This window comes from Mobula hypostoma, chromosome 31, assembly GCF_963921235.1.
Source record: "Mobula hypostoma chromosome 31, sMobHyp1.1, whole genome shotgun sequence".
Taxonomy (NCBI): domain Eukaryota; kingdom Metazoa; phylum Chordata; class Chondrichthyes; order Myliobatiformes; family Myliobatidae; genus Mobula; species Mobula hypostoma.
The window spans coordinates 2,993,101-3,018,399 of record NC_086127.1 but is presented as its reverse complement, the minus strand read 5'-3'; the positions used below and the strand labels follow the sequence as shown (position 1 = coordinate 3,018,399).

Sequence of the window (25,299 nt, the reverse complement as noted above, 5' to 3'; positions counted from 1 at the left end):
AGAGAAGGGAAGGGAGTGAAAGAGATAGATTCTCTGACCTCGACTTTATATAAGGCACGCTTTCATTTTAGACTCTATTTATCCATCCATCTCCCTATCAAGATATTCAAACAGATAGACAAATGGGTAGGTTGATAGCCGGATTGATTGTTAGATTGCCAGGGAAGGAGGGGATATGTGTAATCGGAAACGCACTCTCCCAGAGTGGGCTGGGCATATATCAGAAAAGGGACGTAGAGCTGAAGGTAAGGTGACTGGAGAGAGACGGGGAAGAAAGAAGAGAACGAGCCGGAGGGGAGTGAGGGTGGCAAGATAAGGGGAAAGTAGAGACGGAGTGGGAGACAGTGAGCGGAGGGCGGGGGCAGAGGAAGGCTTGCAGTAACCAAGCGACAAGGCGAGATGCAAATCTCCTGCCTGCTGTGGGAGTTCAGCTCTGATCTCCCAGCAGGTCGAGGCGGATTCATCATGAAGCCGCCTGGAAACGGCACGTCCGCGGCGGTGCGAGTGCTCGGCCGGGCTGCGGTGAGCGGCCACGTGACGTTTGGGTTGAACAGGAAGCATCTGCCGTGAACACGCGGAAGTGCGGAAGTGCGGAAGTGGCCGGTGCTTGCAGTTGCTCAGGGAGCAAATCTAAGCGGCGGGGGGAGGAGGGGGCGGCGGTTCTGTTTTTTCTGCTCAACTGGCTGCTGTGAGAAGTTTGATGCTGCGAGAGCCGGTCGGCCTCCTCCGCCCACCCTACTTTTCACCCGCCGCCTCGCGAATAGTGAAGGAATAGTCAGAAGCTTATCCCCGGACACAGTTTTCAGGTCAGTGTAAAAGCGTTAAGAATATCTCAACGCTCCCTGTCTCCACCTCCCTCCCACGACCCCGCCCTGCCAATCCAATCTTCCAAAACTCCCTCGGGGTTTCACCGCGAGCAGAAGTTTGACCCGCGTACAGAGTCGATGGAACGGGGGTGGGGGCCGGAGGAAGCAAGAGTGAGTGTTTACAGGGCGAGAGGAGTAGGACGGAGAACTTGAAACAGACGCCTCGCCGAAAGGAAATAGTGGAGCCGGACCCGGGTGGTGGGACTGGGACTGTGTGTGTGTGTGAGAGAGAGAGAGAGAGAGAGAGAGAGAAGTTCATTAAGAAAGTTTATGCATATAGACGGACATAGCGCGTGTGTGAGAGAGAGACAGACAGGCCGCGAGGGAGAGAGAGAGCGAGACAGAGATATCGGGAACAGAGACAGACGGAGAGGCAGGAAGAAAGAAGGAGAGAGAGAGGAGTGTTCATGGATATAGACAGATCGACAGTGCGTGTGTGTGTGTGAGAGAGAGAGACAGACAGACAGATTGAGACGCTGAGAGAGAGAGAGACAGAGAGGCCGAGAAGGAGAGAGAGAAAGACAGAGTTCATGGATAGAGACAGACCTAGCCAGTGTCTATCTCTATATCCGGATCAGAGACAGACAAGAGACAGGGATGGAGAGAAACGGAGAGAGAGAGAGAGAGAGAGAGAGAGAGAGAGAGAGTCCGGTAGAGTATATGGTGTGTGTGTGTGTGTGTGTATAAGCGCGCGCGCGAGAGAGAGAGCGAGAGAGAGAGAGAGAGAGAGAGTTCCTCGATAGGCAGCGATAAATAGAGTCTGCATGTACACAGTATGTGAGAGTAACACAGACAGACAGACAGACAGGCTGAGAGGGAGAGAGAGATAGAGGGCGAGAGAGAGATAGGGAAGGGAGATGATCAATTTACCTAATGTGTGTATTACATATACGGGACCTTACAATGAGTAGTTATCCTTTGCAGTCTGGTAGGCTGCAATGAGTTTCTGCTCGTTTTTTTTTCCTAAACTCTGGCGAGTGCAGACCCAGAGCCGACAAACGCTCCACATACGGTAACCGTTCTGCCCTTCCTCAGATAAGGGTTGAAAACTGCTCACAATACTTCAACATTCAATCTGACTAAATAACTTACAACACCAACAAACTCAAGACAGCTTCCGTACCGCTGCTTTCAGACTAGTTCGGTCAGAACGGTCGCCTGGTATGATAGGATGGACTCTTTATCGCAAGATCTACCTCGTTATAGCTGTTTCCCGTGATCTCTGCCATATACAGTGGCATGCAAAAGTTTGAGCACCCCTGGTCAAAATTTCTGTTAGCTAAACGAGTAAAAGATGACTTGATTTCCAAGAGGCATAAAGTTAAAGATGACACAATTCTTTAATATTTTAAGCAAGATCACTTTTTTTTATTTCCATCTTTTACAGTTCCAAATAACAAAAAACGGAAGAAGGCCCGAGGCAAAAGTCTGGGCACCCTGCATGGTCAGTACTTAGTAACACCCCCTTTGGCAAGAATCACAGCTTGTAAACGCTTTTTGTAGCCAGCTAAGAGCCTTTCAATTCTTGTCTGGGGGATTTTCGCCCATTCTTCCTTGCAAAAGGCTTCTAGTTCTGTGAGATTCTTGGGCCGTCTTGCATGCACTGCTCTTTTGAGGTCTATCCACAGATTCTCGATGATCTTTAGGTCAGGGGACTATGAGGGCCATGGCAAAACCTTCAGCTTGTGCCTCTTGAGGTAGTCCATTGTGGATTTTGAGGTGTGTTTAGGTTCATTATCCTGTTGTAGAAGCCATCCTCTTTTCATCTTCGGCTTTTTTACAGACGGTGTGATGTTTGCTTCCAGAATTTGCTGGTATTTAATTGAATTCATTCTTACCTCTACCAGTAAATGTTCCCAGCGCCACTGGCTGCAACACAAGCCCAAAGCATGATCGATCCACTCCCGTGCTTAACAGTTGGAGAGGGGTTCTTTTCATGAAATTCTGCACCCTTTTTTCTCCAAACATACTTTTGCTCATTGCGGCCAAAAAGTTCTATTTTAACTTCGTCAGTCCACAAGATTTGTTTCCAAAATGCATCCGGCTTGTTTAGATGTTCTTTTGCAAACTTCTGACGCTGAATGTTGTGGTGAGGACGCAGGAAAGGTTTTCTTCTGATGACTTTCATGAAGGTCATATTAGTGTAGGTGTCACTGCACAGTAGAACACTGCACCACCACTCCAGAGTCTGCTAAATCTTCCTGTAGGTCTTTTGCAGTCAAACGGGTGTTTTGATTTGCCTTTCTAGCAATCCTAAGAGCAGTTCTCTCGGAAAGTTTTCTTGGTCTTCCAGACCTCAACTTGACCTCCACCGTTCCTGTTAACTGCCATTTCTTAATTACAATTACGAACTAAGGAAATGGCTGCCTGAAAACGCTTTGATATCTTCTTATAACTTTGACAGCATCATTTATTTTAATTTTCACAGTGCTAGGCAGCTGCTTAGAGGAGCCCAGTGTTGTTGATTGTTGGGATAAGGTTTGAGGAGTCAGCGTATTTATAAAGCTTTGAAATTTACATCGCCTGGCCTTTCAGAGCGATGATTGTGAACAAGCCATAGCCTTAACAAGCTAATTAGGGTCTGGAACCTTGGTAAGAGTTACCTGAGATCTCAAATCTCTTGGGGTGCCCAAACCTATATATACACAATATGCACTATATGGCGAGAAGGCAGGTGTATGGGCTTGACTGGGATCCGGGATTAGACATGATGGAATGGCGGAGGAGACTTGATGGGCTGAATGGACTAATTCTGCTCCTAGGTCTTATGGTCTTTTGGTCTTAAAGGGATCACATTGGACGGAGGAGCGGTGTTGAAGTGAAGCCGGAGAAGAATTTATGAAAGGCTTAAACTGCGTAGAAAGGCTGTGTCATTTTTTTGTTCCACAGGCTGAAATGTCCAATACTGGAGGACGTGGATTTACTATGGGGGGTATTTCAAAGGAAATTTGGGGGCCGTTTTTTTTTTCTCTTTCATTTATTGAGATACAGTGCGGAATAGTCCTTTCCGGCCCATGGGCCGTGCCACCTAGCAATCCCACGACATCATCCTAGTCGAAACACGGGGCACCTTACAATCACCAATTGATCAATCGACTGGTCCGCCTTTGGACTGTGGGATGAAACCGGAGCACCCAGAGGGAAACCCACGCGGCCACGCGGAGAACGTACAAACTCCTTGCAGAGAAGGCCTGACTTTTTTGTTTGGCTGTCTCAGAGAGCGGGTGGGCACCTTCAATGCGTCCTCAGAGATGGGAGTGGAGACAAACTTAGCGATTAAGACTCTCTTAAGCAGGAAAGGAAAAGGACAGAGAATGGAGGGATATGGACAGGCAGTATTGCTTCGTTTCATGGCTGTTTTAATTCGTTCTTTAAAACATGGTTGGCTGAGACTGTTCCTGTGCTGTGCTGTATTGTCCTATATTCTGAATGTCATCAATTTTTGTCATATTAGATTCTCTAAACATAGCGATGAGGAAATTTCTTGGTGTGTTGACAGCACTACTCGCTATACTTCCGGTAGCGATTGGCAATCACACTGAATTTCAATGAAATAGCATTCTTTCCTCTCCAAGCTTAGGCCCGAGATGGGATCTCGACATGAGACTCTCCCAAGTCTTTCCACTGCAGATGCTGCTCCATCGCTCAGTCCCGCCAAGAGTTTGCCTTTTTTAAAAAAAATTTGCTGTCACGCTGCCTCGTTATTTTTGTTCATTGAGCATCTAGGTCTCGCTCTCAAACAACATTGGGCGAATTCAGCGGGTCAGGCAGTACCTGTGGTTCCAAAGGGATGGTCGAGGTTTCGGGCAGAGTCCCTGCATCAGGACGGAGGGAGGGGTAAACTGATCCGGCGCACAGGATGAGAAGGAGCAGTCATGCCACGGCTAGGTAGGTGATGAATGCAATCAGATTGTAGGGTTGCAAGACTGATTTTTTTGACTTCCCCGGTGTTGAGTGAGAATAGCCCGTGTCAGATCGCTCGCGGGAATGCAGAGAGCGCGCATGCGGCCCATTCATCGCGGGGCGCCCGTTTGGTCCTCCTACGCGCGGAGGACTCGCTCTCTCGGGCGCGGGCTTTCGACGCAACGGGCCCAGTTCCTAGCTCCGCACTGTAAGCTGCCCAGATTGCGCTGTTATTACCGTTCCACGGTAAAAAAAAGAAAGTTTCGGCTTCAGACTCTGTTGTAGCTCTTCCTCCGTGCATAAATATGTGCAATGACACAGTGGTGGTGGATTCATAGGAGATGGAACAGTACAGCACAGGTCCTTCGGCCCACAATGTTGTGTTGACCCTCAAACCCTGCCTCCCATATAAGTCCCCAACTTAAATTCCTCCATATACCTGTCCGGTAGTCTCTTAAACTTCACTAGTGTATCTGCCTCCACCACTGACTCAGGCAGTGCATTCCACGCACCAACCACTCTCTGAGTAAAAAACCTTCCTCTAATATCCCCCTTGAACTTCCCACCCCTTACCTGAAAGCCATGTCCTCTTGGATTGAGCAGTGGTGCCCTGGGGAAGAGGCGCTGGCTATCCACTCTATCTATTCCTCTTATTATCTTGTACACCTCTATCATGTCTTCTCTCATCCTCCTTCTCTCCAAAGAGTAAACCCTAGCTCCCTTAATCTCTGATCACAATGCACACTCTCTAAACCAGGCAGCATCCTGGTAAGTCTCCTCTGTACCCTTTCCAATGCTTCCACATCCTTCTTATAGTGAGGCGACCAGAACTGGACACAGTACTCCAAGGGCGGCCTAACCAGAGTTTTATAGAGCTGCATCATTACATAACGACTCTTAAACTTTATCCCACGACTTATGAAGGCTAACACCCCATAAGCTTTCTTAACTACCCTATCCACCTGTGAGGCAACTTTCAGGGATCTGTGGACACGTAGCCCCAGATTCCTCTGCTCCTCCACACTACCAAGTATCCTGCCATGTACTTTGTACTCTGCCTTGGAGTTTGTCCTTCCAAAAAGTACCACCTCACACTTCTCCGGGTTGAACTCCATCTGTCACTTCTCAGCCCACTTCTGCATCCTATCAATGTCTCTCTGCAATCTTTGACAATCCTCTGCACTATCTACAACATCACCAAACTTTGCGCCATCAGCAAATTTGCCAACCCACCCTTCTACCCCCACATCCAGGTCGTTAATAAAAATCACGAAAACTGGAGGTCCCAGAACAGATCCTTGTGGGACACCACTAGTCACATTCCTCCAATATGAATGTACTCCCTCCACCACGACCCTCTGCCTTCTGCAGGCAAGCCAATTCTGAATCCACCTGGCCAAACTTCCCTGGATACCATGCCTTCTGACTTTCTGAATAAGCCTACTGTGTGGAACCTTGTCAAATGCCTTACTAAAATCCATATATATCACATATACTGCACTACCCTCATCTATATGCCTGGTCACCTCCTCAAAGAACTCTATCAGGCTTGATAGACACGATCTGCCCTTCACAAAGCCATGCTGGCTGTCCCTGATCAGACCATGATTCTCTAAATGCGCAAAGATCCTATCTCTAAGAATCTTTTCCAACAGCTTTCCCACCACAGACGTAAGGCTCACTGGTCTATAATTACCCGGACTATCCCTACTACCTTTTTTTGAACAAAGGGACAACATTCGCCTCCCTCCAATCCTCCGGTAGCATTCCAGTGGACAACGAGAACATAATCCCCAACATCCTGCAAGAGATCTCTAAACAGCGACCACATGTCCATAGTACTTTTCCCTGCAGAAATATCATCCCAATTCACACCCGCAAGATCTAGCCTTACAGCTTCATAATTTACCCTTCCCCAATTAAAAATGTTCCTGTCCACTCTGATTCTATCCTTTTCCAAGATAATGCTAAAGACCAGGGAGCGGTGGTCACTGTCCCCCAGATGCTCACCCGCTGAGAGATCTGTGATCTGACCCGGTTCAAAACCTAGTACTAGATCTAGTATGGCAGTCCCCCTAGTCGGCCTGTCCACATACTGTGACAGGAATCCGTCCTGGACACACTTAACAAACTCTGCCCCATCTAAACCCTTGCAACTAATCAGGTGCCAATCAATAATAGGGAAGTTAAAGTCACCCATGATAACAACCCTGCTATTTTTGCGTCTTTCAAAAATCTGCCTCCCAATCTGCTCCTCTGTATTTCTGCTGCTACCAGGGGGCCTATAGAATACCCCCGATAGAGTAACTGCTCCCTTCCTGTTCCTGACTTCCACACATACTGACTCAAAAGAGGATCCTGCTACATTACCCACTCTTTATATACCTGTAATAGTATCCTTGACCAGTAATGCCACCCCTCCTCCCCTTTTTCCACCCTCTCTATCCCTTTTAAAGCACAGAAATCCAGGAATATTGAGAATCCATTCTTGCCCTGGTGCCAGCCAAGTCTCTGTAATGGTCACTACATCATAATTCCACGTATGTATTCAAGCTCTCAGTTCATCAACTTTGTTCCTGATGCTTCTTGCATTGAGGTACACACATTTCAGCCCTTCTACCTTACTACATTTACACCGTTTATTCTGCTTCTCTTTCCTCAAAGCCTCTCTATATGTTAGATCTGGCTTTACTCCGTGCACTTCGTTCACTGCTCTATCGCCCTGGTTCCCATCCCCCTTGCAAATTAGTTTAAACCCTCCCGAACCATGCCAGCGAACCTACCTGCAAGGATATTGCTCCCCCTCGAGTTCAGGTGCAACCCATCCAATCTGTACAGGTCCCACCTTCCCCAGAAGAGATCCCAATGATCCAAAAATCTAAAACCCTCCTCCCTGCACCAACTCTCAGCCACGCATTCAACTGCCATCTCCTCCAATTCTTACATTCACTGTCACGCAGCAATCCTGAGAACGCCACCCTTGAGGTCCTGTTCTTCAGCCTTCTGCCTAGTTCCCGAAACTCACACTTCAGGACCTCATCCCTCTTCCTGCCTATGTCGTTGGTGCCAACATGTATCACGACTTCTGGTTGCTTTCCCTCTCGTACCAGGAAGTCGTGCACCCGGTCAGAGACATCCCGGACCCTGGCACCCGGGAGGCAACGAACCATGCGGGTGTCCTTCTCACGTCCACAAAATCTCCTGTCTGCTCCCCTGACTGTAGAGTCTCCAATGACGACAGCTCTCCTCTTCTCCGTCCCACCCTTCTGCACCACAGGGTCAGACTCAGTGCAGGGGGCCCCTGCCACTGTGGCTCACACCTGGTCGGTCGTCCCCACCAACTGTATCCAGGACAGTAAACTTATTATTCAGGGAAATGGCTACAGGGGTGCTCTGCACTACCTGTCTGCTCACCTTCGCTTTCCCCCCTCTGACTGTCACCCAACGACCTGCTTCCGGCAGCCTAGGTGTGACTACCTCCCTGTAGCTCTCATCTATGACAGCCTCATTCTCCCTTATGAGTCGAAGAACATCCAGCTGCTGCTCCAGATTCCTTGCATGGTCTTCCAGATCGCCCAGCCGTATGCACTTCTGACAGATGTGACACTACCCCAAGACTGCCACATCTCACATGAGAGGCACATCACCGTCTCAGGAGGCATTGTAAAAACTGACTGCGATCAAGCTTGTCCTCCGCCTCTTCTCGTCGAAACCTCTTGAGTCATAGCCTGAAAGCTCCACTCCTTCGCTGGTGTAGAAGTTGTTAAATGTGTCCAGGAAAAATATATTTTTGCCCGGATCTGTGCAGATGATCCAAACAGGGCATGGGCATCACTCCTCTCCCTCTTCCAAAATGAGGCTGGAGAAGTGATTGAGGAGTGCATAGAGAGTGCGTTGCTGCCAGTGGCCACAGCCCTTTTAGTTTTAAAAGAGTTATGGAAAACTACAGTGGCATGCAAAAGTTTGGGCACCCCGGTCAAAATTTCTGTTACCATGAATAGCTAAGTGAGTAAAACATGACCTGATTTCCAGAAAAAGGGCCCGAAGCAGAAGTTTCATTCAGTACCTAGTAATACCCCTTCGGCAAGTATCACAGCTGGTAAACGCTTTCCGTAGCTAGCTAAGAGTCTTTCAATTCTTGTTTGGGGGATTTTCCCCCATTCTTCCTTGTAAAAATCTTCCAGTTCTGTGACATTTTTTGGGCCGTCTTTCATGCAATGCTCTTTTGAGGTCTATCCACAGATTCTCGATGATCTTTAGGTCGGGGAACTGTGAGGGCCATGGCAAAACCTTCAGCTTGCGCCTCTTGAGGTAGTCCATTTGTGGATTTTGAGGTGTGTTTAGGATCATTATCCTGTTGTAGAAGCTATCCACTTTTCATCTTCGGCTTTTTTACAGACGGTGTGATGTTTGCTTCCAGAATTTGCTGGTATTTAATTGAATTCATTCTTCCCTCTACCAGTGATATGTTCCCCGTGCCACTGGCTGCAACACAAGCCCAAAGCATGATCGATCCACCCCCGTGCTTAACAGTTGGAGAGGGGTTCTTTCCATGAAATTCTGCACTTTTTTTTTTCTCCAAACATACCTTCGAACAGTGGAGGTCAAGTTGAGGTCTGGAAGACCAAGAAAACATTCCGAGAGAACTGCTCGTAGGATTGCTAGAAAGGCAAATCTAAACCCCGGTTTCACTGCAAAAAGACCTTCAGGAAGATTTAGCAGACTCTGGAGTGGTGGTGCAATGTTCTACTGTGCAGCGACACCTGCACAAATATGACCTTCATGGAAGAGTCATCAGAGGAAAACCTTTCCTGCGTCCTCACCACAACATTCAGCGTCAGAAGTTTGCAAAGGAACATCTCAAAGTGCCTTATGCATTTTGGAAACAAGTCCTGTGGACTGATGAAGTTAAAATAGAACTTTTGGCCGCAATGAGCAAAAGTATGTTTGGAGAAAAAAGGGTGCAGAATTGCATGAAATGAACCCCTCTCCAACTGTTAAGCACGGGGGTGGATCGATCATGCTTTGGGCTCGTGTTGCAGCCAGTGGCACGGGGAACAATTCATTGGTAGAGGGAAGAATGAATTCAGTTAGCTACCAGCAAATTTTGGAAGTAAACATCACACTATGTGTAAAAAAGCTGAAGATGAAGAGACAATCTCTGGCCCTGAAAAGCGGGCGACATTGAGGTGTAAACCCACCCCGAAACCCCGCCGTTTGGGTGGATGCTGCGTGATTTGTTACCCTGTTACAAATGAGTACCACGAAATAACACACAGTACACCGCATACAATTAAATGATTTAGCTTCATAATTCTTAATTTGGTTATAGGGTTAGTGAAGAAAAAAAAACAACAAAAAAGAAAAGGAAGCAACACACATCAAAGTTGCTGGCGAACGCAGCAGGCCAGGCAGCATCTCTAGGAATAGGTACAGTCGACGTTTCAGGCCGAGACCCTTCGTCAGGACTAACTGAAAGAAGAGCTAGTAAGAGATTTGAAAGTGGGAGGGGGAGGGGGAGATCATAAAAATGATAGGAGAAGACAGGAGGGGGAGGGATGGAGCCAAGAGCTGGACAGGTGATTGGCAAAGGGGATCTGAGGGGATCAGGGACAGGAGGCCCAGGCAGAAAGAAAAGGGGGAGGGGGGAAAAACCCAGAGGATCGGCAAGTGGTGCAGTGAGATGGACAGAGGGAGAAAAAGGAGAGAGAGAAAAAGAATCTGTGTATATAAATAAATAATGGATGGGGAGGAGGGGGAGGTGGGGCATTAGCGGAAGTTAGAGCAGTCAATATTCATGCCATCAGGTTGGAGGCTACCCAGACGGAATATGAGGTGTTGTTCCTCCAACCTGAGTGTGGCTTCATCTTTACAGTAGAGGAGGCCGTGGATAGACATGTCAGAATGGGAATGGGACGTGGAATTAAAATGTGTGGCCACTGGGAGATCCTGCTTTCTCTGGCGGACAGAGCGTAGGTGCTCAGCGAAACGATCTCCGAGTCTGCAGTCCCAGTATTGCATCCTACGCTGCAATAGCTTCCCACTGTGCGACTGAAGGGCAGGGAAGGAACTCTGACTGCAATGCTTTCCATAAAGCTTTACAGACCTCCGAAATTATGGAGGACACAATTCGCTTTTACGAAAAAAAGACGCTCGCTTATTGTTTATCCCAGAAAGACTACCATGACCATGAAGCCTTGCACGGGCAGGTGTGTGCGCGCATGCGTGATTTTCGCGAATTGCAGAGCGACGCAGACACGCCACCGCACAAGTATAAATGCTCACAACGCGCGTAAGACATTTAAGTAGGTTACGGCGTTCATTAACGCAGAAGTATAAATCCTGCACGTCGCCCGTGCGCACACACCTGCTTTATGGAACGCATTGCAGCCAGAGTTCCTTCCCTGTCCTTCAGTCGCCCAATGGGAAGCTACTGCAGCGTAGGAGGGAATGCGATGCTACCAAGCGGACCAATCACAGTTCTACGGTCTGCGTTGCTGCGACGCGCGGTTACATTTTTGTAGAGGTACGCGTGCAGCAACGCAGGCTCTGGCGTAGGGTTTCGGGCGACGCTGTACTTACGGCGTTGCGTCGCGGCCGAAGTATAAATCAGGCTGAAATCAGGCATTACACTGCATGCAGCGTTCAAGAGGAGTTTCCGCGGGTAAACTGACGTGAAGGGAACGGCGGTTTGCGCTTCATCGACAGGCAGAAGGGATTGGCGTCACGTTGGGCGGGGATATCGAGGACCGAAGGGTTTGACATGGACACAAAAGATTCTGCAGATTCTGCGGGTTTTCTCTTTCCCCCGCCTGCCTATCAACTCATCTTGGCGTCTCCTGTTCTTCCCTTCCTCCCATGGTCCACTTTCGGCACCAAACAGTTTCCTTCTATGTCACAGGGGGTGCTGGGAACGGACCCAAATGCAGACACAGACACTGAAGTACAAGGAACAAGACTTGACTAGAGTAGGGACATGACAGAATTCAGGCGAGGAGCAGGGACAAGAACGCAGAGTAGGGCTAGGGAAAGCGGGGCCAGGACTAGGAACCATCGACTAGGAGACAAGGCTTGGACTCCGACCCCGAGACTGGACAAGGAACCAAAACCTGGGTCTTGCCTCGGGCTCCGCCCCGAGAACCAGGCAAGGACATGACATGGCTTGAGGCTGGGGTCTTGGGTCTTGAGCTTGGCTTGGGATCCTCGAGGCTTGGGGTCGTGGGTCTTGAGTTTGGCTTGGGGTCTAGGGTCTTGAGCTAGGCTTGGGATCCTCGAGGCTTGGGGTCGTGGGTCTTGAGCTTGGCTTGGGATCCTCGAGGCCTGGGGTCTTGGGTCTTGAGCTTGGCTTGGGATCCTCGAGGCCTGGGGTCTTGGGTTCTCGGAGATTGGCTTGGGATCCTCGAGGCTTGGGTTCTTCGTCTTGAAATGCGGAGACTGATAACTCGGAGACTGGAGCTGAGAGGCAGACTCGGAACTGAACATCAACACTTAGCCGGGACTTATCCTTCGACAAGCCAGGACTCATCTTTAACACAACACAAACATGAGACAGGACAGAACATAGACGTAGAGCCGGGACTATTCCTACGACAAGCCAGGACTCAACTTCATCTTCACACCAAGATAGTACAGGTCTCTCCGTCAGGTAACGGCAGAACCGCCGGACTTATCTGACAGAGGCGAGGACAAGACAGATCCCCCTGCAGCGCAACGGCAAAACGGTCTGGCTTACCCCACAGAGGCAAGGACAAGAAGAGACAAACACCAAAGAACAACAGACAGTTCCATCTCTGCTCCAGGGGATCTCCGAGTCTCAGTTCAGCCAACAACCTCAGGTGGCTACGGAAATCTCAGCAACCTCAGCTAGCTCGGAGTGGCTGGCAGCCACTCAGCTGGCGCAGGAAACAGCCGAATCCATATCGCAAAGACTACTCCAATGAATGGCAACAAGGCTCCATGAAGCAGTGGTCCTCCCACCAGGCCTAGAGATCACAAATGGTTTCACTAGCCTTCCATCAGCAGGTTGCTCGAAGGGGAACTGACGAGACCAACCCACAGCCCACATTCAGTCCTAAGGCTACTTATATTGCAAGCCCAAAGATGGGAATCAGGTGCATATGATTAACTCAAACAAGGGACAGCTGGAAGACCCGGAGTCCTTAGTCCACGGACCGGACCGTGAAACGGAATATGGTCTTCACGGATCGGACCGTGACATTCTCCGGCGCTTCACTTTTTCCATCCATCGCCTCTCAGCTCTCACTTCACCTCCCCCCCCCCCTCAACCCCCACCTTGCCCCTCAGCCGGGTTCACCTTATCGCCTTCCAGCTTGTACTCCTTTCCCTCCGCCGCTTTCCTATTCCGGCTTCTCCATTGTCCCTCTCCTATCCTTGGTGAAGGGTCGTTCCCTCAGGTGCTGGCTCACCTGCCGAGTTCACCCGGTACTTTGTATCTGTTCTGAGCACCTTGCTCTTGTGTTGTCAGATCCGTGTGCTCCGTTGGTGAGCGGCTTCGACTCGGCCACGGAGCCACGTCGGGGCCGTATCCGTCCATGACATCACTTGGTGAGACAGGCGAGCTGGTCTTGGGTGACGTTGAGCGCTGAGAACCGTGGAGCTGGGACAAGGAAAAGAGGCGGTGTAAATCAGGCGGAAGGATACTTGTTGAGTGGATAGGAGAAGCAGATGCCGGGGGTGTATTTGCACAGTCTTCACTGGAGGTTGTAAGGTGCAAAATGGCCACCTCGTTCCTGGTGAACCAAGACCAATGACGTCATGACGCAGGTCAACGGCGTTAAAGACTGGCTCGATAACAGCCAGGGAGCTGGGCCGAGCGCCGCACCTCAAACTTCTGCAGAGATGTAGGGTAGGCTTCCTGCAATCGTCCAGTGCGATTGCTGCACTGATGCTTGGGAATGGCAGGTGTGGCCGGGGTAATCCGCGGGAGTTGTTGGAGATATTGAAGGGAAAATAGAGCAGAAAGAGACATGAGCAGCCTCCTTTGGCAAAGGGATCGACAATCCCCCTCTCTCTCTCTCTCTCTGTCTCTCTCTCTCTCTCTCTCTCTCTCTGTCTCTCTGTCTGTCTGTCTCTCTCTCTCTCTCTCTATCTCTCTGTCTGTCTGTCTCTCTCTCTCTCTCTCTCTGTCTCTCTCTCTCTCTCTCTCTCTCTCTCTCTGTCTCTCTGTCTGTCTGTCTCTCTCTCTCTCTCTCTCTATCTCTCTGTCTGTCTCTCTCTCTCTCTCTCTCTCTGTCTCTCTGTCTGTGTCTCTCTCTCTCTCTATCTATCTCTATCTCTCTCTCTCTGTCTCTCTCTCTCTGTCTCTCTCTCTCTGTCTTTCTCTCTCTCTCTGTCTTTCTCTCTCTCTCTCTATCTCTCTCTGTCTTTCTCTCTCTGTCTCTCTCTGTCTCTCTCTCTCTCTTTCTCTGTCTCTCTCTCTATCTCTCTCTGTCTCTCTCTGTCTCTCTCTCTCTCTTTCTCTGTCTCTCTCTCTATCTCTCTCTGTCTCTCTCTCTCTCTCTCTTTTTCTCTGTCTCTCTGTCTGTCTCTCTCTGTCTCTCTCTCTGTCTGTCTCTCTCTCTCTGTCTTTCTCTCTCTCTCTCTCTGTCTCTCTCTCTCTTTCTCTGTCTCTCTCTCTCTGTCTCTCTCTCTCTGTCTCTCTCTCTGTCTCTCTGTCTCTCTGTCTGTCTCTCTCTCTGTCTCTCTCTCTCTTTCTCTATCTCTCTCTGTCTCTCTCTCTCTGTCTTTCTCTCTCTCTCTGTCTGTCTGTCTCTCTCTCTTTCTCTGTCTCTCTCTCTGTCTCTCTCTCTGTCTCTCTGTCTGTCTCTCTCTCTCTGTCTCTCTCTCTCTTCTTCTCTGTCTCTCTGTCTGTCTCTCTCTGTCTCTCTCTCTCTTTCTCTGTCTCTCTCTCTCTGTCTCTCTGTCTGTCTCTGTCTGTCTCTCTCTCTCTCTCTGTCTCTCTCTCTCTCTGTCTCTCTGTCTCTCTCTCTGTCTCTCTGTCTGTCTCTCTCTCTCTCTCTCTCTCTCTCTCTCTCTCTCTCTCTCTCTCTCTCTCTCTCTCTCTCTCTCTCTCTCTGTACCACAGGTACTTAGTGTCCAGAGGGCACTGGCAGATTAGGTTCAATTGCAGCATTCAAAGGAAGCCGAATGAATCAACTAAAAGGAGTGAGTATGTAGGATACGTTCGGAGTTTAAAACAGGGCAGACCGGGTGAGTTCGTGAGAGCCAATGTAGCCGCAACTGGCTGAATGGCCTCCTTGGACTTTCGGCCGACCTCAGTAATTCTGTGCTACTGCTGTACCCAAAACAGCAATCATGGCCCGTACAAGCGTCCACGACCGGCCTAGTAAGATAAGCAGGTGTTCTCTGCGTTAAGAGCTGACCAGGAGACACGGAAACAGAGTTAGGCCGTTCGGCCCGTCGAGTCTACACCGTCATACCGTCATGGCTGATTTATTATCCCTCTCAACCCCCATTCTCCTGGCTTCTCCCAGTAACCACTGACCCGCTAGCTAATCAAGAACCTATTCACCTCCGCCTTAAATATACCCAATGACTTGGGCTCCACAGCCTTCTGTGGCCATGAATTCCACAGATTCATCGGTCTCTGGCTGAAGAAATTAGTCCTCATCTCTATTCTAAAAGGACGTACTAGTATTTTCCGGCTGTGACCTCTGGTCTTAGACTCCCCCGCTATAGGAAACTTCCTCTACACATCCACTCTGTCCTAAAATATTGTATCACAACACACTCATGGAAATATTGAATTGAATTGAACTGACATGACTTGAATTGAATTGACTTGACTTGACTTTATTTCTTACATCCTTCGTGTACATGAGGAGTAAAACTCTTTACGTTACCTCTCCATCTCAATGTGCAATGGACAATTTATAGTAATTTGTAATAAATATTATGTACAACAGGACAGTCAATATAATAAAAAAATACTGTACAGTTGTGACGGCGTGAGTTAATCAACCTGATGGCCTGGTGGAAGAAGCTGTCCCGGAGAACTTTCGCTTTGAGTTTCTGTATTGCCGGAACTCGCATCTAGCATGCAAAATTTTCTTCCTTTCAGGTTAAGTTTATTGAAGAGAAGGGAAGTTTGAATCGCGGCTCCTGGAACTGTCATCGTGGCGGTGGGTGGTCTTCCTTCCTTGGCGGGGAATGGAGACGAAACGGATCGTCTCCTGGCTCCTGGTGTTGGCTGCTTCCCTTTGTCTCGTTTGTAAGTATCTGCCTTCTGTGTCCTAAGGGTGAAGGGGGTTGGGGGAGACACGTCAGCGTGTCGGAATCATAGTTGCAGAGCAGAGAGAGAGACGAGCCCCTCTGCCCAGCTATATATAGGCATCCGTCAGTCTCATGAGACCATCAATTTGCGCCTTTGAAGGTTTCCAGGGCACAAGCCTGGGCAAGGTGGTATGGAAGACCGACATTTGCCCATGCTGCAAGACCACCCTCTCCACGCCATCGATGTTGTCCAAGGGAAGGGCACTAGGACCCATACAGCTTGGCACCGGTGTCCTCGCAGAGCAATGTATGGTTAAGTGCCTTGCTCAAGGACACAACACGCTGCCTCAGCCAAGGCTCGAACTAGCGACCTTCAGATCACTAGACCAACGCCTTAACCACTTGGCCACGCGCCAACACAAGGCATAGGGTGCTTACTGATATCTGTACGGAAACAAAACTGACCTTTAGGTCCAATCCCCCCGCCCCCCTCCAACTTGTCCTTGCATCCCGTCCTGATGCAACGCATGACGTACCACCATCCTCCAATCCTGCTTCATCTTGCCCGTGGCGAGCGATGAAGCACCTATTTGCCCAACGCCCCGTGCAACTTCTTCCTTGGCTTCCCAAAGTAAGCAGCGACGCCCTCGATCTGGTCCCTGTGTTTCATTTGGATGGCGGGGTGGAGTCCAGGACGGAGAGCGCAGCTTCAGAATTCAGGCACATCACTTTAGAACTGAGATAAGTGGGCATTTCATAAGCCGGGGGGCGGGGGTGGTTATGAATTTGTGCCACAGAGGGCTATGGAGGCCGTCATTAAGGTGTATTTAAAGCGGGGGTTAACAGCCTTTCGACTGATAAGAGTGTCAAAGGTTGCGTGTAGATGGCAGGAGAACGGGGTGGAGAAGGATACTATATCAGTCATTCTGGAATGGCGGAGAAGTCGACGGGAAGAATGGCCTCTTTCTGCTCCTGATCTTACGCCTGCGTACTGCGCGTAAAAAAGAAAAAAATCGACGTCTCTCTCTTCTTTCTAACCACGGCGACGGCTGCCCCCGACGCACCCCTCGTCTCGGCACAAGCAAAGATACGTCTTGCAATTTCCGTAAACATGAGGACCGAGGCCCCCAGTCGCCCGGAATCCCCAGTGAATTCGTGGGCCGTTGAACTCAATTTCCCAACACCCCCTTCTTCTTCCCCAGATTGGGTGCTCGTGTCCTTTGGCAGCGGGGGAAGCGGGGAAGGCTCCATTCGGCTGGACATGGCGGGGGACTCGGCCGGTTACGTCTTCGAGCAGACCGACCAATCCGATGAGTTAGCCATCCGCTGTCTCCAGGAGGAGCTGAGCCGTTGCGGCCGCCTGCGCCGAGTGTGGCGGAACGCACACAGGCTCATTGAACTCGAAAAGGTGGACGGACTCAGACCAGAGCACCTTATGGCGGTGAATGCATACACCCAGCACGATTTCTACGAGACATTCAATCGGGCACTTCGGATGTACGGAGTAAACGATTCGATCTACGCAACGCACTTTCGCTTTAAATGCTACCATTACCTCCTTTCTGTTGCCCTTGAGAAACTGAGAGGGTCCGTCTCCAGTTCGTGCAGGGAAACCTTTCGAGGAATGAAGAGCCGGGTGGTGGGCGGAAACGGATCGGAGATGAGGTTCGGCTACTTCGCGTCTTCCTCCGCACACTACCGCATCGCCGAGAATTTCGGCGTCGCCACCGTCTTCACCATCCGCTCGCAGTACGGCGTCCCGATCCAGAACTTCTCCGATTTCCCAGAGGAAGAAGAGGTGCTGATCCCGCCCTACGAAATCTTCCGGATCGACTACCCCGCCGGGAGCGGCGTGGACGTCGTCCTCACCAGCCGCGGCCGCCAGACGATCTCGGTGAGGCTGGACGAGATCAGAGGCGGGAGAGTTCGGGTGAGCCGCATTACCCCTGTCCATCTCACTGTGGATGCTCCCGAACCCTGAACCCTAACCTGTGCGCAGTCATTTCCCAACTTCAACGTCTCACTCTCACCATCTGAAAAGATGTTTGGACTTGAATGCAAGGGTCCCTCTCTTCCAAAATCCACACCCACCCTCACCCCCCCCCCCAGCCACAAAGTCTGATTAATTCCCTGATATAGGTATCGGTTAGTCTCATGGGACCATGGATTTGCGCCTTGGTTTCCAGGGCGCCTGCCTAGGCAAGGTTATATGAAAGACCGGCAGTTGTCCATGCTGCAAGATCTCCCCTGAAGGGAACTAGGACCCATACAGCTTGGCACCGGTGTCGTCGCAGAGCAATGTGTGGTTAAGTGCCTTGCTCAAGGACACAACACGCTGCCTGAGCCAAGCCTCGAACTGGCGACCTTCAGATCACTAGACGAACGCCTTAACCACTTGGCCACATTTATTCCCTGATAATCCCCTTAGTATTCACCCTTTCCCAATTTTTAACCACAGTTCACGCGAAATGTAGAGAGGTCACGTTGCAACTCTACAAATCTCTGGTGAGACCACACTGGGAGTATTGTGTTCAGTTCTGGTCACCTCACTATGGGAAGGATGTGGAAGCTATGGAGAGGGTGCAGAGGAGGTTTTTCAGGATGTTGCCAGGATTGGAAAACAAGTCTTATGGGGCAAGGTTAGCAGAGCTGGGACTTTTCTCTTTGGAGCGTAGAAGGACGAGAGGGGACTTGATAGAGCCTTACAGGATTATGAGGGGCATAGATAGGGTGGATAGCCTGTACCTGTTTCCCAGGGCACGAATAGCAAACACCAGAGGGCATATGTACAAAGTTTACGGGAGACATCAGGGGTAAGTTTTCTTACACAGAGGGTTGTGGGTGCCCGGAATGACTTACCAGGGATGGTGGTGGAGGCTAAAACATTAGGGGTATTTAAGAGCCTCTTGGACAGGCACATGGATGAAAGATAAATCGAGGGTTACGGGGTAGTGTGGGTTTAGTACATATTTAAGGAATATATGGGTCGGCGCAACATTGAGAGCCGAAGGGCTGTCGTACTTTCAGGTCTAGAAATTACCAGGCGTTTATTTTTGACAGTGAAGAAAGTCACCACCGATCGAGAGGGGGTGGGGGCGGTCCTGATCAGGTGGGGAGGTGGGCCGAGGTGTGACGAAAGGGCTTCAGTGCGGATATGCGTGAGGCGTTGCCATTCTCAAACTCGAGCCACCATGGGGCTTGTCCTGCGGACGGCGGAGCGTCAGAAAGATTGACGGGCGCATGCGCGTAGTTCGCCGATAGCGTCGTCACGGGGAGACCATGTGGGGGCTGCGGGAAGTGGTGGGGGGCGGAAGAGGCGTTCGTTCAGCACGCGACGAGGCCACCTACAGGTTGGAGGACCAATTCCGTCAGAGTAGCCTCCCACCCGATGGGGTGAACATGGATTTCTCAAACTTTCGGTAACACTCCCCCCCAACCCCTCTCCCTCACCATTTCCCATCCCCCTTTTCCCTCTCTTACCTTATCTCCTTGCTCGCCCATCGCCCCCCCCGACCCCTCGGTACTCCTCTGCCCTCCCCCCCACCCCGTTTTCTTTCTTCCTAGGCCCTTTGTCCTCACTTATCAGGCTTGCCCCCAAATCAACATCCCAGCACCCCTCCTGGTTTCCCCTATCACCTTGTGTTTCTTTCTCCCCTCCAACCACCTTTTAAAATCTACTCCTAAGCTTTTATTTTCTCCTGTCCTGCCAAAGGGTCTCGGCCCGAAATGCCGACTGTTCACTCTTTTCCATCGATGCTGCCTGGCCTAGGGTTAGAAACATAGAAACATGGAAAAGCTACAGGACAATACAGGCCCTTCTGCCCGCAAAGTTGTACTGATCTTGACCCTACCTTAGAAAATGCTTAGCCCTCTATTTTCCGAAGCTCCATGTACCTATCCAACAGTCTCTTAAAAGACCCTATCATTTCCGCCTCCATCACCGCCGCCGGCAGCCCATTCCACGGACTCACCACTCTCTGTGTGAAAAAAACTTGGCCCTGACATCTCCTCTGTACCTACTTCCAAGCTCCTTAAAACAGTGCCATCTCGTTCTAGCCATTTCAGCCCTGGGAAAAAGCCTCTGACTACCCACATAATCAATGCCTCTCATCATCTTATACACCTCTATCAGGTCACCTCCCATCCTCCGTCGCTCCAAGGAGAAAAGGCCGAGTTCACTCAACCTATTCTCATAAGGCATGCTCCCCAATCCAGGCAACATCCTTGTAAATCTCCTCTGCACCCTTTCTATGGTTTCCATGTCCTTCCTGTAGTGAGGTGACCAGAACTGAGCACAGTACTCCAAGTGGGGTCTGACCAGGGTCTAATATAGCTGCAACATTACCTCTCGGCTCCTAAACTCAATCCCACGGTTGATGAAGGCCAACGCACCGTATGCCTTCTTAACCACAGAGTCAACCTGTGTAGCAGATTTGAGTGTCCTATGAACTCGAACCCCAAGATCCCTCTGATCCTCCACACTGCCAAGAGTCTTATCATTAATGCTATATTCTGCCATCATATTTGACCTCCAAAATGAACCACCTCACACTCATCTGGGTTGAACTCCATCTGATCTACAGACGGTCAGTCCATGTATAAAAGTTAATTTTATGTCACCCTCAATTTACTTGTACATTGCGTTTTATAGGACATCTTTTATGTATATTTATTGCGATATTTTTATTCATATTTCCTTTTACTGAGTTGTTTAAGCTAATGTTTTGCGCTGCATCAGATCCGGAGTAGCAATCCACATACAGGAGAAAATGTGCAGACGCCGGAAATGCGAGCAACACACGGCCACACAAAACGCTGGAGGAACTCAGCAGGCCAGGCGGCATCTATAGAAAAGAGACCGAAACGCCGACTGTTTACTTTTTCCCAACGGATGCTGCCTGGCTTGCTGAGTTCCCCCCGCGTTTTGTCTGTGCTGACCCGGGGTAAAGATCGCTTTTTTCCCCCTTCTCCTCCTCCCCACATGTGGTGCTACGGAACGGCAGTAAGTAATCTTGAACCCTGAAATTTTAGATCTCGCAACTTCAGTAGGTAAAACGGGGTTAAGCTGGAGAGAAACAAGTTTTATGAGTCTGTTGCGAGGTCTGGATGATCAGAATTGTAGCGGGAAGTCGACGAGGGGAGGGCTTGACTCTCTGGAAAGTCACTGAGTGTTTAAAATTATATGAGGAATAGATAGGACGGATGTCAGCCGTCTTTTCCCCGGGGTGAGAGGGGAAAGGTTTCATTGGGGCCTAAGGAGCATTTTTCACGTGGAGAGAGGCGAGTAAGTGGAATGAGCTGGAGGGGAAGTGGTTCAGCCAGGTAAAATACGAGCATCTAGGAAGAAGTGATTAATCCGCATGGAGGAGAGGAGCCCTGGAGGCAGGCAGGAATGGGAACTAGCTGGGTGCGTAATGTCACACCCCTGGGAAGGGTTTCTGTGCTACCGTGACGGTCTTTCTGTAGAAGCGGTGCTCGGGTCATGGTCAGAGAGAACGGGTGGCTTGGAACTTGAGCTGTCCAGTGAGTCCGAGTGTGTGTGTGTGTGTGTTTCTGTTTGTGTGTGTCTGTGTGTGTGTGTCTGTTTGTGTGTGTGTGTGTGTCTGTGTGTGTGTCTGTGTGTCTGTGTATGTGTGTGTGTTTGCGTGTGTGTGTGTGTGTGTGTGTGTGTTTCTGTTTGTGTGTGTGTGTGTGTGTGAGTATGTGTGTGTGTTTCTGTTTGTGTGTGTGTGTGTCTGTGTGTGTGTTTTTCTGTTTGTGTGTGTGTGTCTGTGTGTGTGTGTTTCTCTTTGTGTGTGTGTGTGTGTGTGTCTGTGTGTGTGTGTTTTTCTGTTTGTGTGTGTGTGTGTGTCTGTGTGTGTGTGTTTCTGTTTGTGTGTGTGTGTGTTTCTCTTTGTTTGTGTGTGTGTGTGTCTGTTTTTCTGTTTGTGTGTGTGTGTTTCTGTGTGTGTGTGTGTGTGTGTTTCTGTTTGTGTGTGTGTGTCTGTGTGTGTGTTTCTGTTTGTGTGTGTGTGTGTGTGTGTGTGTGTGTCTGTGTGTGTGTGTGTGTGTGAGTGAGTGTGTGTGTGTGTGTGTGTGAGTGAGTGTGTTTGTGTGTGTGTGTGTTTGTTGGGAGTGTGTCTGTGTGTGTGTTTCTGTTTGTGTGTGTGTGTTTGTGTGTGTGTGAGTGAGTGAGTGTGTGTATTTGTGTGAGTGAGTGTGTGTGTGTGTTTGTTGGGAGTGTGTTTGTGTGTGTGTTTCTGTTTGTGTGTGTGTGTTTGTGTGTGTGTGAGTGAGTGAGTGTGTGTATTTGTGTGAGTGAGTGTGTGTGTGTGTTTGTTGGGAGTGTGTTTGTGTGTGTGTTTCTGTTTGTGTGTGTGTGTGTGTGTGTGCGTGTGTGTTTGTGTGTCTGTGTGTGTGAGTGAGTGAGTGAGTGTCTGTATGTGTGTGTGTGTGTGGGGGGGGAGGTGTTTTCGTGCGGTGGGCCTGACACCGGGCTGAGCGGGGTCTTTGGTTCGGCGGGAGAAGACGCTGGAGAGACGAGGTCGTCGGACTCGACACGGCGCGGGGCCGTGGTTGGACGAAGCCCGGGGAGATCGAGGGAGGATCGGCGAAGGGGAAACGGCGAGCTCCAACTTGTGCACGTTCGACTGTTTCAATAAAACGGGCCCATTTCTTTTTGCGCTTTTTTTTATTGTCACTAACCATGTAATCAAATTAAGAGTTATAAAGCTAAATTTAATTGTATGCGGTGTGCTGACCGTTATTTCCTGGTACTTATTCGTAACCGGGTAACGAACCACGAGGCAACCACACAAACAGGGGGTTTCGGGGTGGGCTTGCGCTTCAATATCCCACGTCTGGCGGGGCCGGAGATTGTCTTCCCTGGGCTTACGGAGCCGACGGAAGCGGAGTGATTCAGTACCGCGACCGGCGCGGATTCATTTGGGCTGAGGGGCCTGAATCCGCGCTGTTTCGGGCCTATGGCGCTGTGACCTTTAAGTGGATTTCGATAACGAGCGCCTCCTCACCCCTCACCCCTCACCCCCCCCCCGGGCTTCCCCACCCCCGTCCGGTACTCCAGCCGCGACTGAAACCTGTCCTCGGGCAGTAACGGAGAATGCTGGTCTCGGGGGTGGCAGGGGAGGTGTGAAGAGACATCGCCGGAGGGGGGAGTGCGGGGGGGGGGGTGAACAAATGCATCAGAACGCGTGGCAGAACAGGTCAGACTGTAACGCGCTCCGCAGTAAAAATCAACAGGTTAGTGAAAATCAGGGAGAAAAGCGACAGGGGGAGTTTAGCGGAATTTTTTGTTTATTTATGTTTTATTTATTGATTGATTGATTGATTGATTGATTGAGATATGGCGCGGAACAGACTCTTCCGGCCTTTCGAACCCCGCCGTCCAGCAAACCCCTGCCTAAAGATCGGACAATTCACAAGAAGCAATTAAGCTACCGACCCGTGCGTCTTTGGACTGTGGGCGGGGGCGGGGGCGGGGAAGCGGAGCAGTCGTGTTTTGCGGGGTTCGGAGCTGGGCCCGCCAAGATTCGTCAGCTATGTTGACGCCATTGGTGATCTCCCAAGCAACACACATAAAATTCGCTGGTGAACGCAGCGGGCCAGGCAGCATCTCTTGGAAGAGGTACAGTCGACGTTGCGGGTCGAGACCCTTCGTCAGGACTAACTGAAAGAAGAGCTAGTAAGAGATTTGAAAGTGGGAGGGGGAGGGGGAGATCCGAAATGATAGGAGAAGACAGGAGGGGGAGGGATGGAGCCAAGCGCTGAACAGGCGATTGGCAAAGGGATATGAGAGGATCATGGGACTGGCGGCCTAGGGAGAAAGGAAAGGGGGAGGGGGGAAGCCCAGAGGATGGGCAAAGGGTATAGTGAGAGGGTCAGAGGGAGAAAATAGAGAGAGAAAAAGAATATATATATATTATGTGTGTTGCTTGAAATTCCAGCTTTTGCAGATTTCCTCGTGATCTCCCAGTTGGCACGGTTACTGTGCTTGCGGGTGATGCTAAAATTTTTTTTTAAATTACATCCCGTTTCGGTTCACATTCAAGCCACTCTGGCTGATACGCTTACACATTGAAATTGCACCCTGCGTACTACGGCAGACACTCCATTTCGCTACCAAATCCTCCCCATAACCGCAAGCCGGCACTCGCCAGGGATGACGTAGCTGAGGTATTCCTTGTCACGGCCGGCTCGAGGTTGGGGGGGGGAGGTGGGGAGGGCTCGTCATTGGTACATTTCAAGCGGAAGTTCTTGATCAGGAAGGGCCTCGAAGGTTACGGGGACAATGGGTTTGAGATGGGATGAATAAGTCACCCATGATGGAATGGCGGGGCAGACTGAATGGCCTAATTCAGTTCTGATTTCTATGGTCCTACCGTCTGACGGTCCTGACACGACCGTTGTCATTTTTTTTTTAGATAATGCGAACACTCAGTCCTCTTTTATTGTCACCACTTCAGGATTGAAGGACGTCCGTTTTGAACAGAGATGCAGAGTAATTACTTTAGTCAGGAGGTGGTAAATCTGTGGAATTTGTTGCCATGAGCGGCTGTGGAGGCCAAGTCATTGGGTGTATTTAATAGAACAGAGAACATAGAATAGTACAGCACAGTACAGGCCCTTCGGCCCACAATGTTGTGCCGACCCTCAAACCCTGCCTCCCGTATAACCCCCCACCTTAAATTCCTCCATATACCTGTCTAGTAGTCTCTTAAACTTCACTAGTGTATCTGCCTCCACCACTGACACAGGCAGTGCATTCCACGCACCAACCACTCTCTGAGTGAAAAACCTTCCTCTAATATCCCCCTTGAACTTCCCACCGCTTACCTTAAAGCTATGCCCTCTTGTATTGAGCAGTGGTGCCCTGGGGAAGAGGCGCTGGCTATCCACTCTATCTATTCCTCTTATTATCTTGTACACCTCTATCATGTCTCCTCTCATCCTCCTTCTCTCCAAAGAGTAAAGCCCTAGCTCCCTTAATCTCTGATCATAATCCATACCCTCTAAACCAGGCAGCATCCTCGTAAATCTCCTCTGTACCCTTTCCAATGCTTCCACATCCTTCCTATAGTGAGGCGACCAGAACTGGACACAGTACTCCAAGTGTGGCCTATCCAGGTTTTATAGAGCTGCATCATTACATCGCGACTCTTAAACTCTATCCCTGGACTTACGAAAGCTAACACACCATAAGCTTTCTTAACTACCCTATCCACCTGAAGGGAACTTTCAGGGATCTGTGGACATGTACCCCGAGATCCCTCTGCTCCTCCACACTACCAAGTATCCTGCC

The 25,299-nt window shown here is 50.0% G+C and overlaps 1 protein-coding gene across 1 annotated transcript in view; it reads left to right on the top strand.

The window, feature by feature from the left end:
* The first annotated feature begins 596 nt into the window (after positions 1 to 596).
* The window catches only part of LOC134339947 (ecto-ADP-ribosyltransferase 5-like), a 47,511-nt gene continuing 22,808 nt past the window's right edge, over positions 597 to 25,299 (top strand). Inside the window, exons 1-3 of the mRNA XM_063036747.1 lie at positions 597 to 806; positions 15,850 to 15,999; positions 17,204 to 17,931. Of these exons, the coding sequence (XP_062892817.1) occupies positions 15,939 to 15,999; positions 17,204 to 17,931 (789 nt within the window). The 5' untranslated portion in view covers positions 597 to 806; positions 15,850 to 15,938. The remainder of the gene's footprint in view (positions 807 to 15,849; positions 16,000 to 17,203; positions 17,932 to 25,299) is intronic.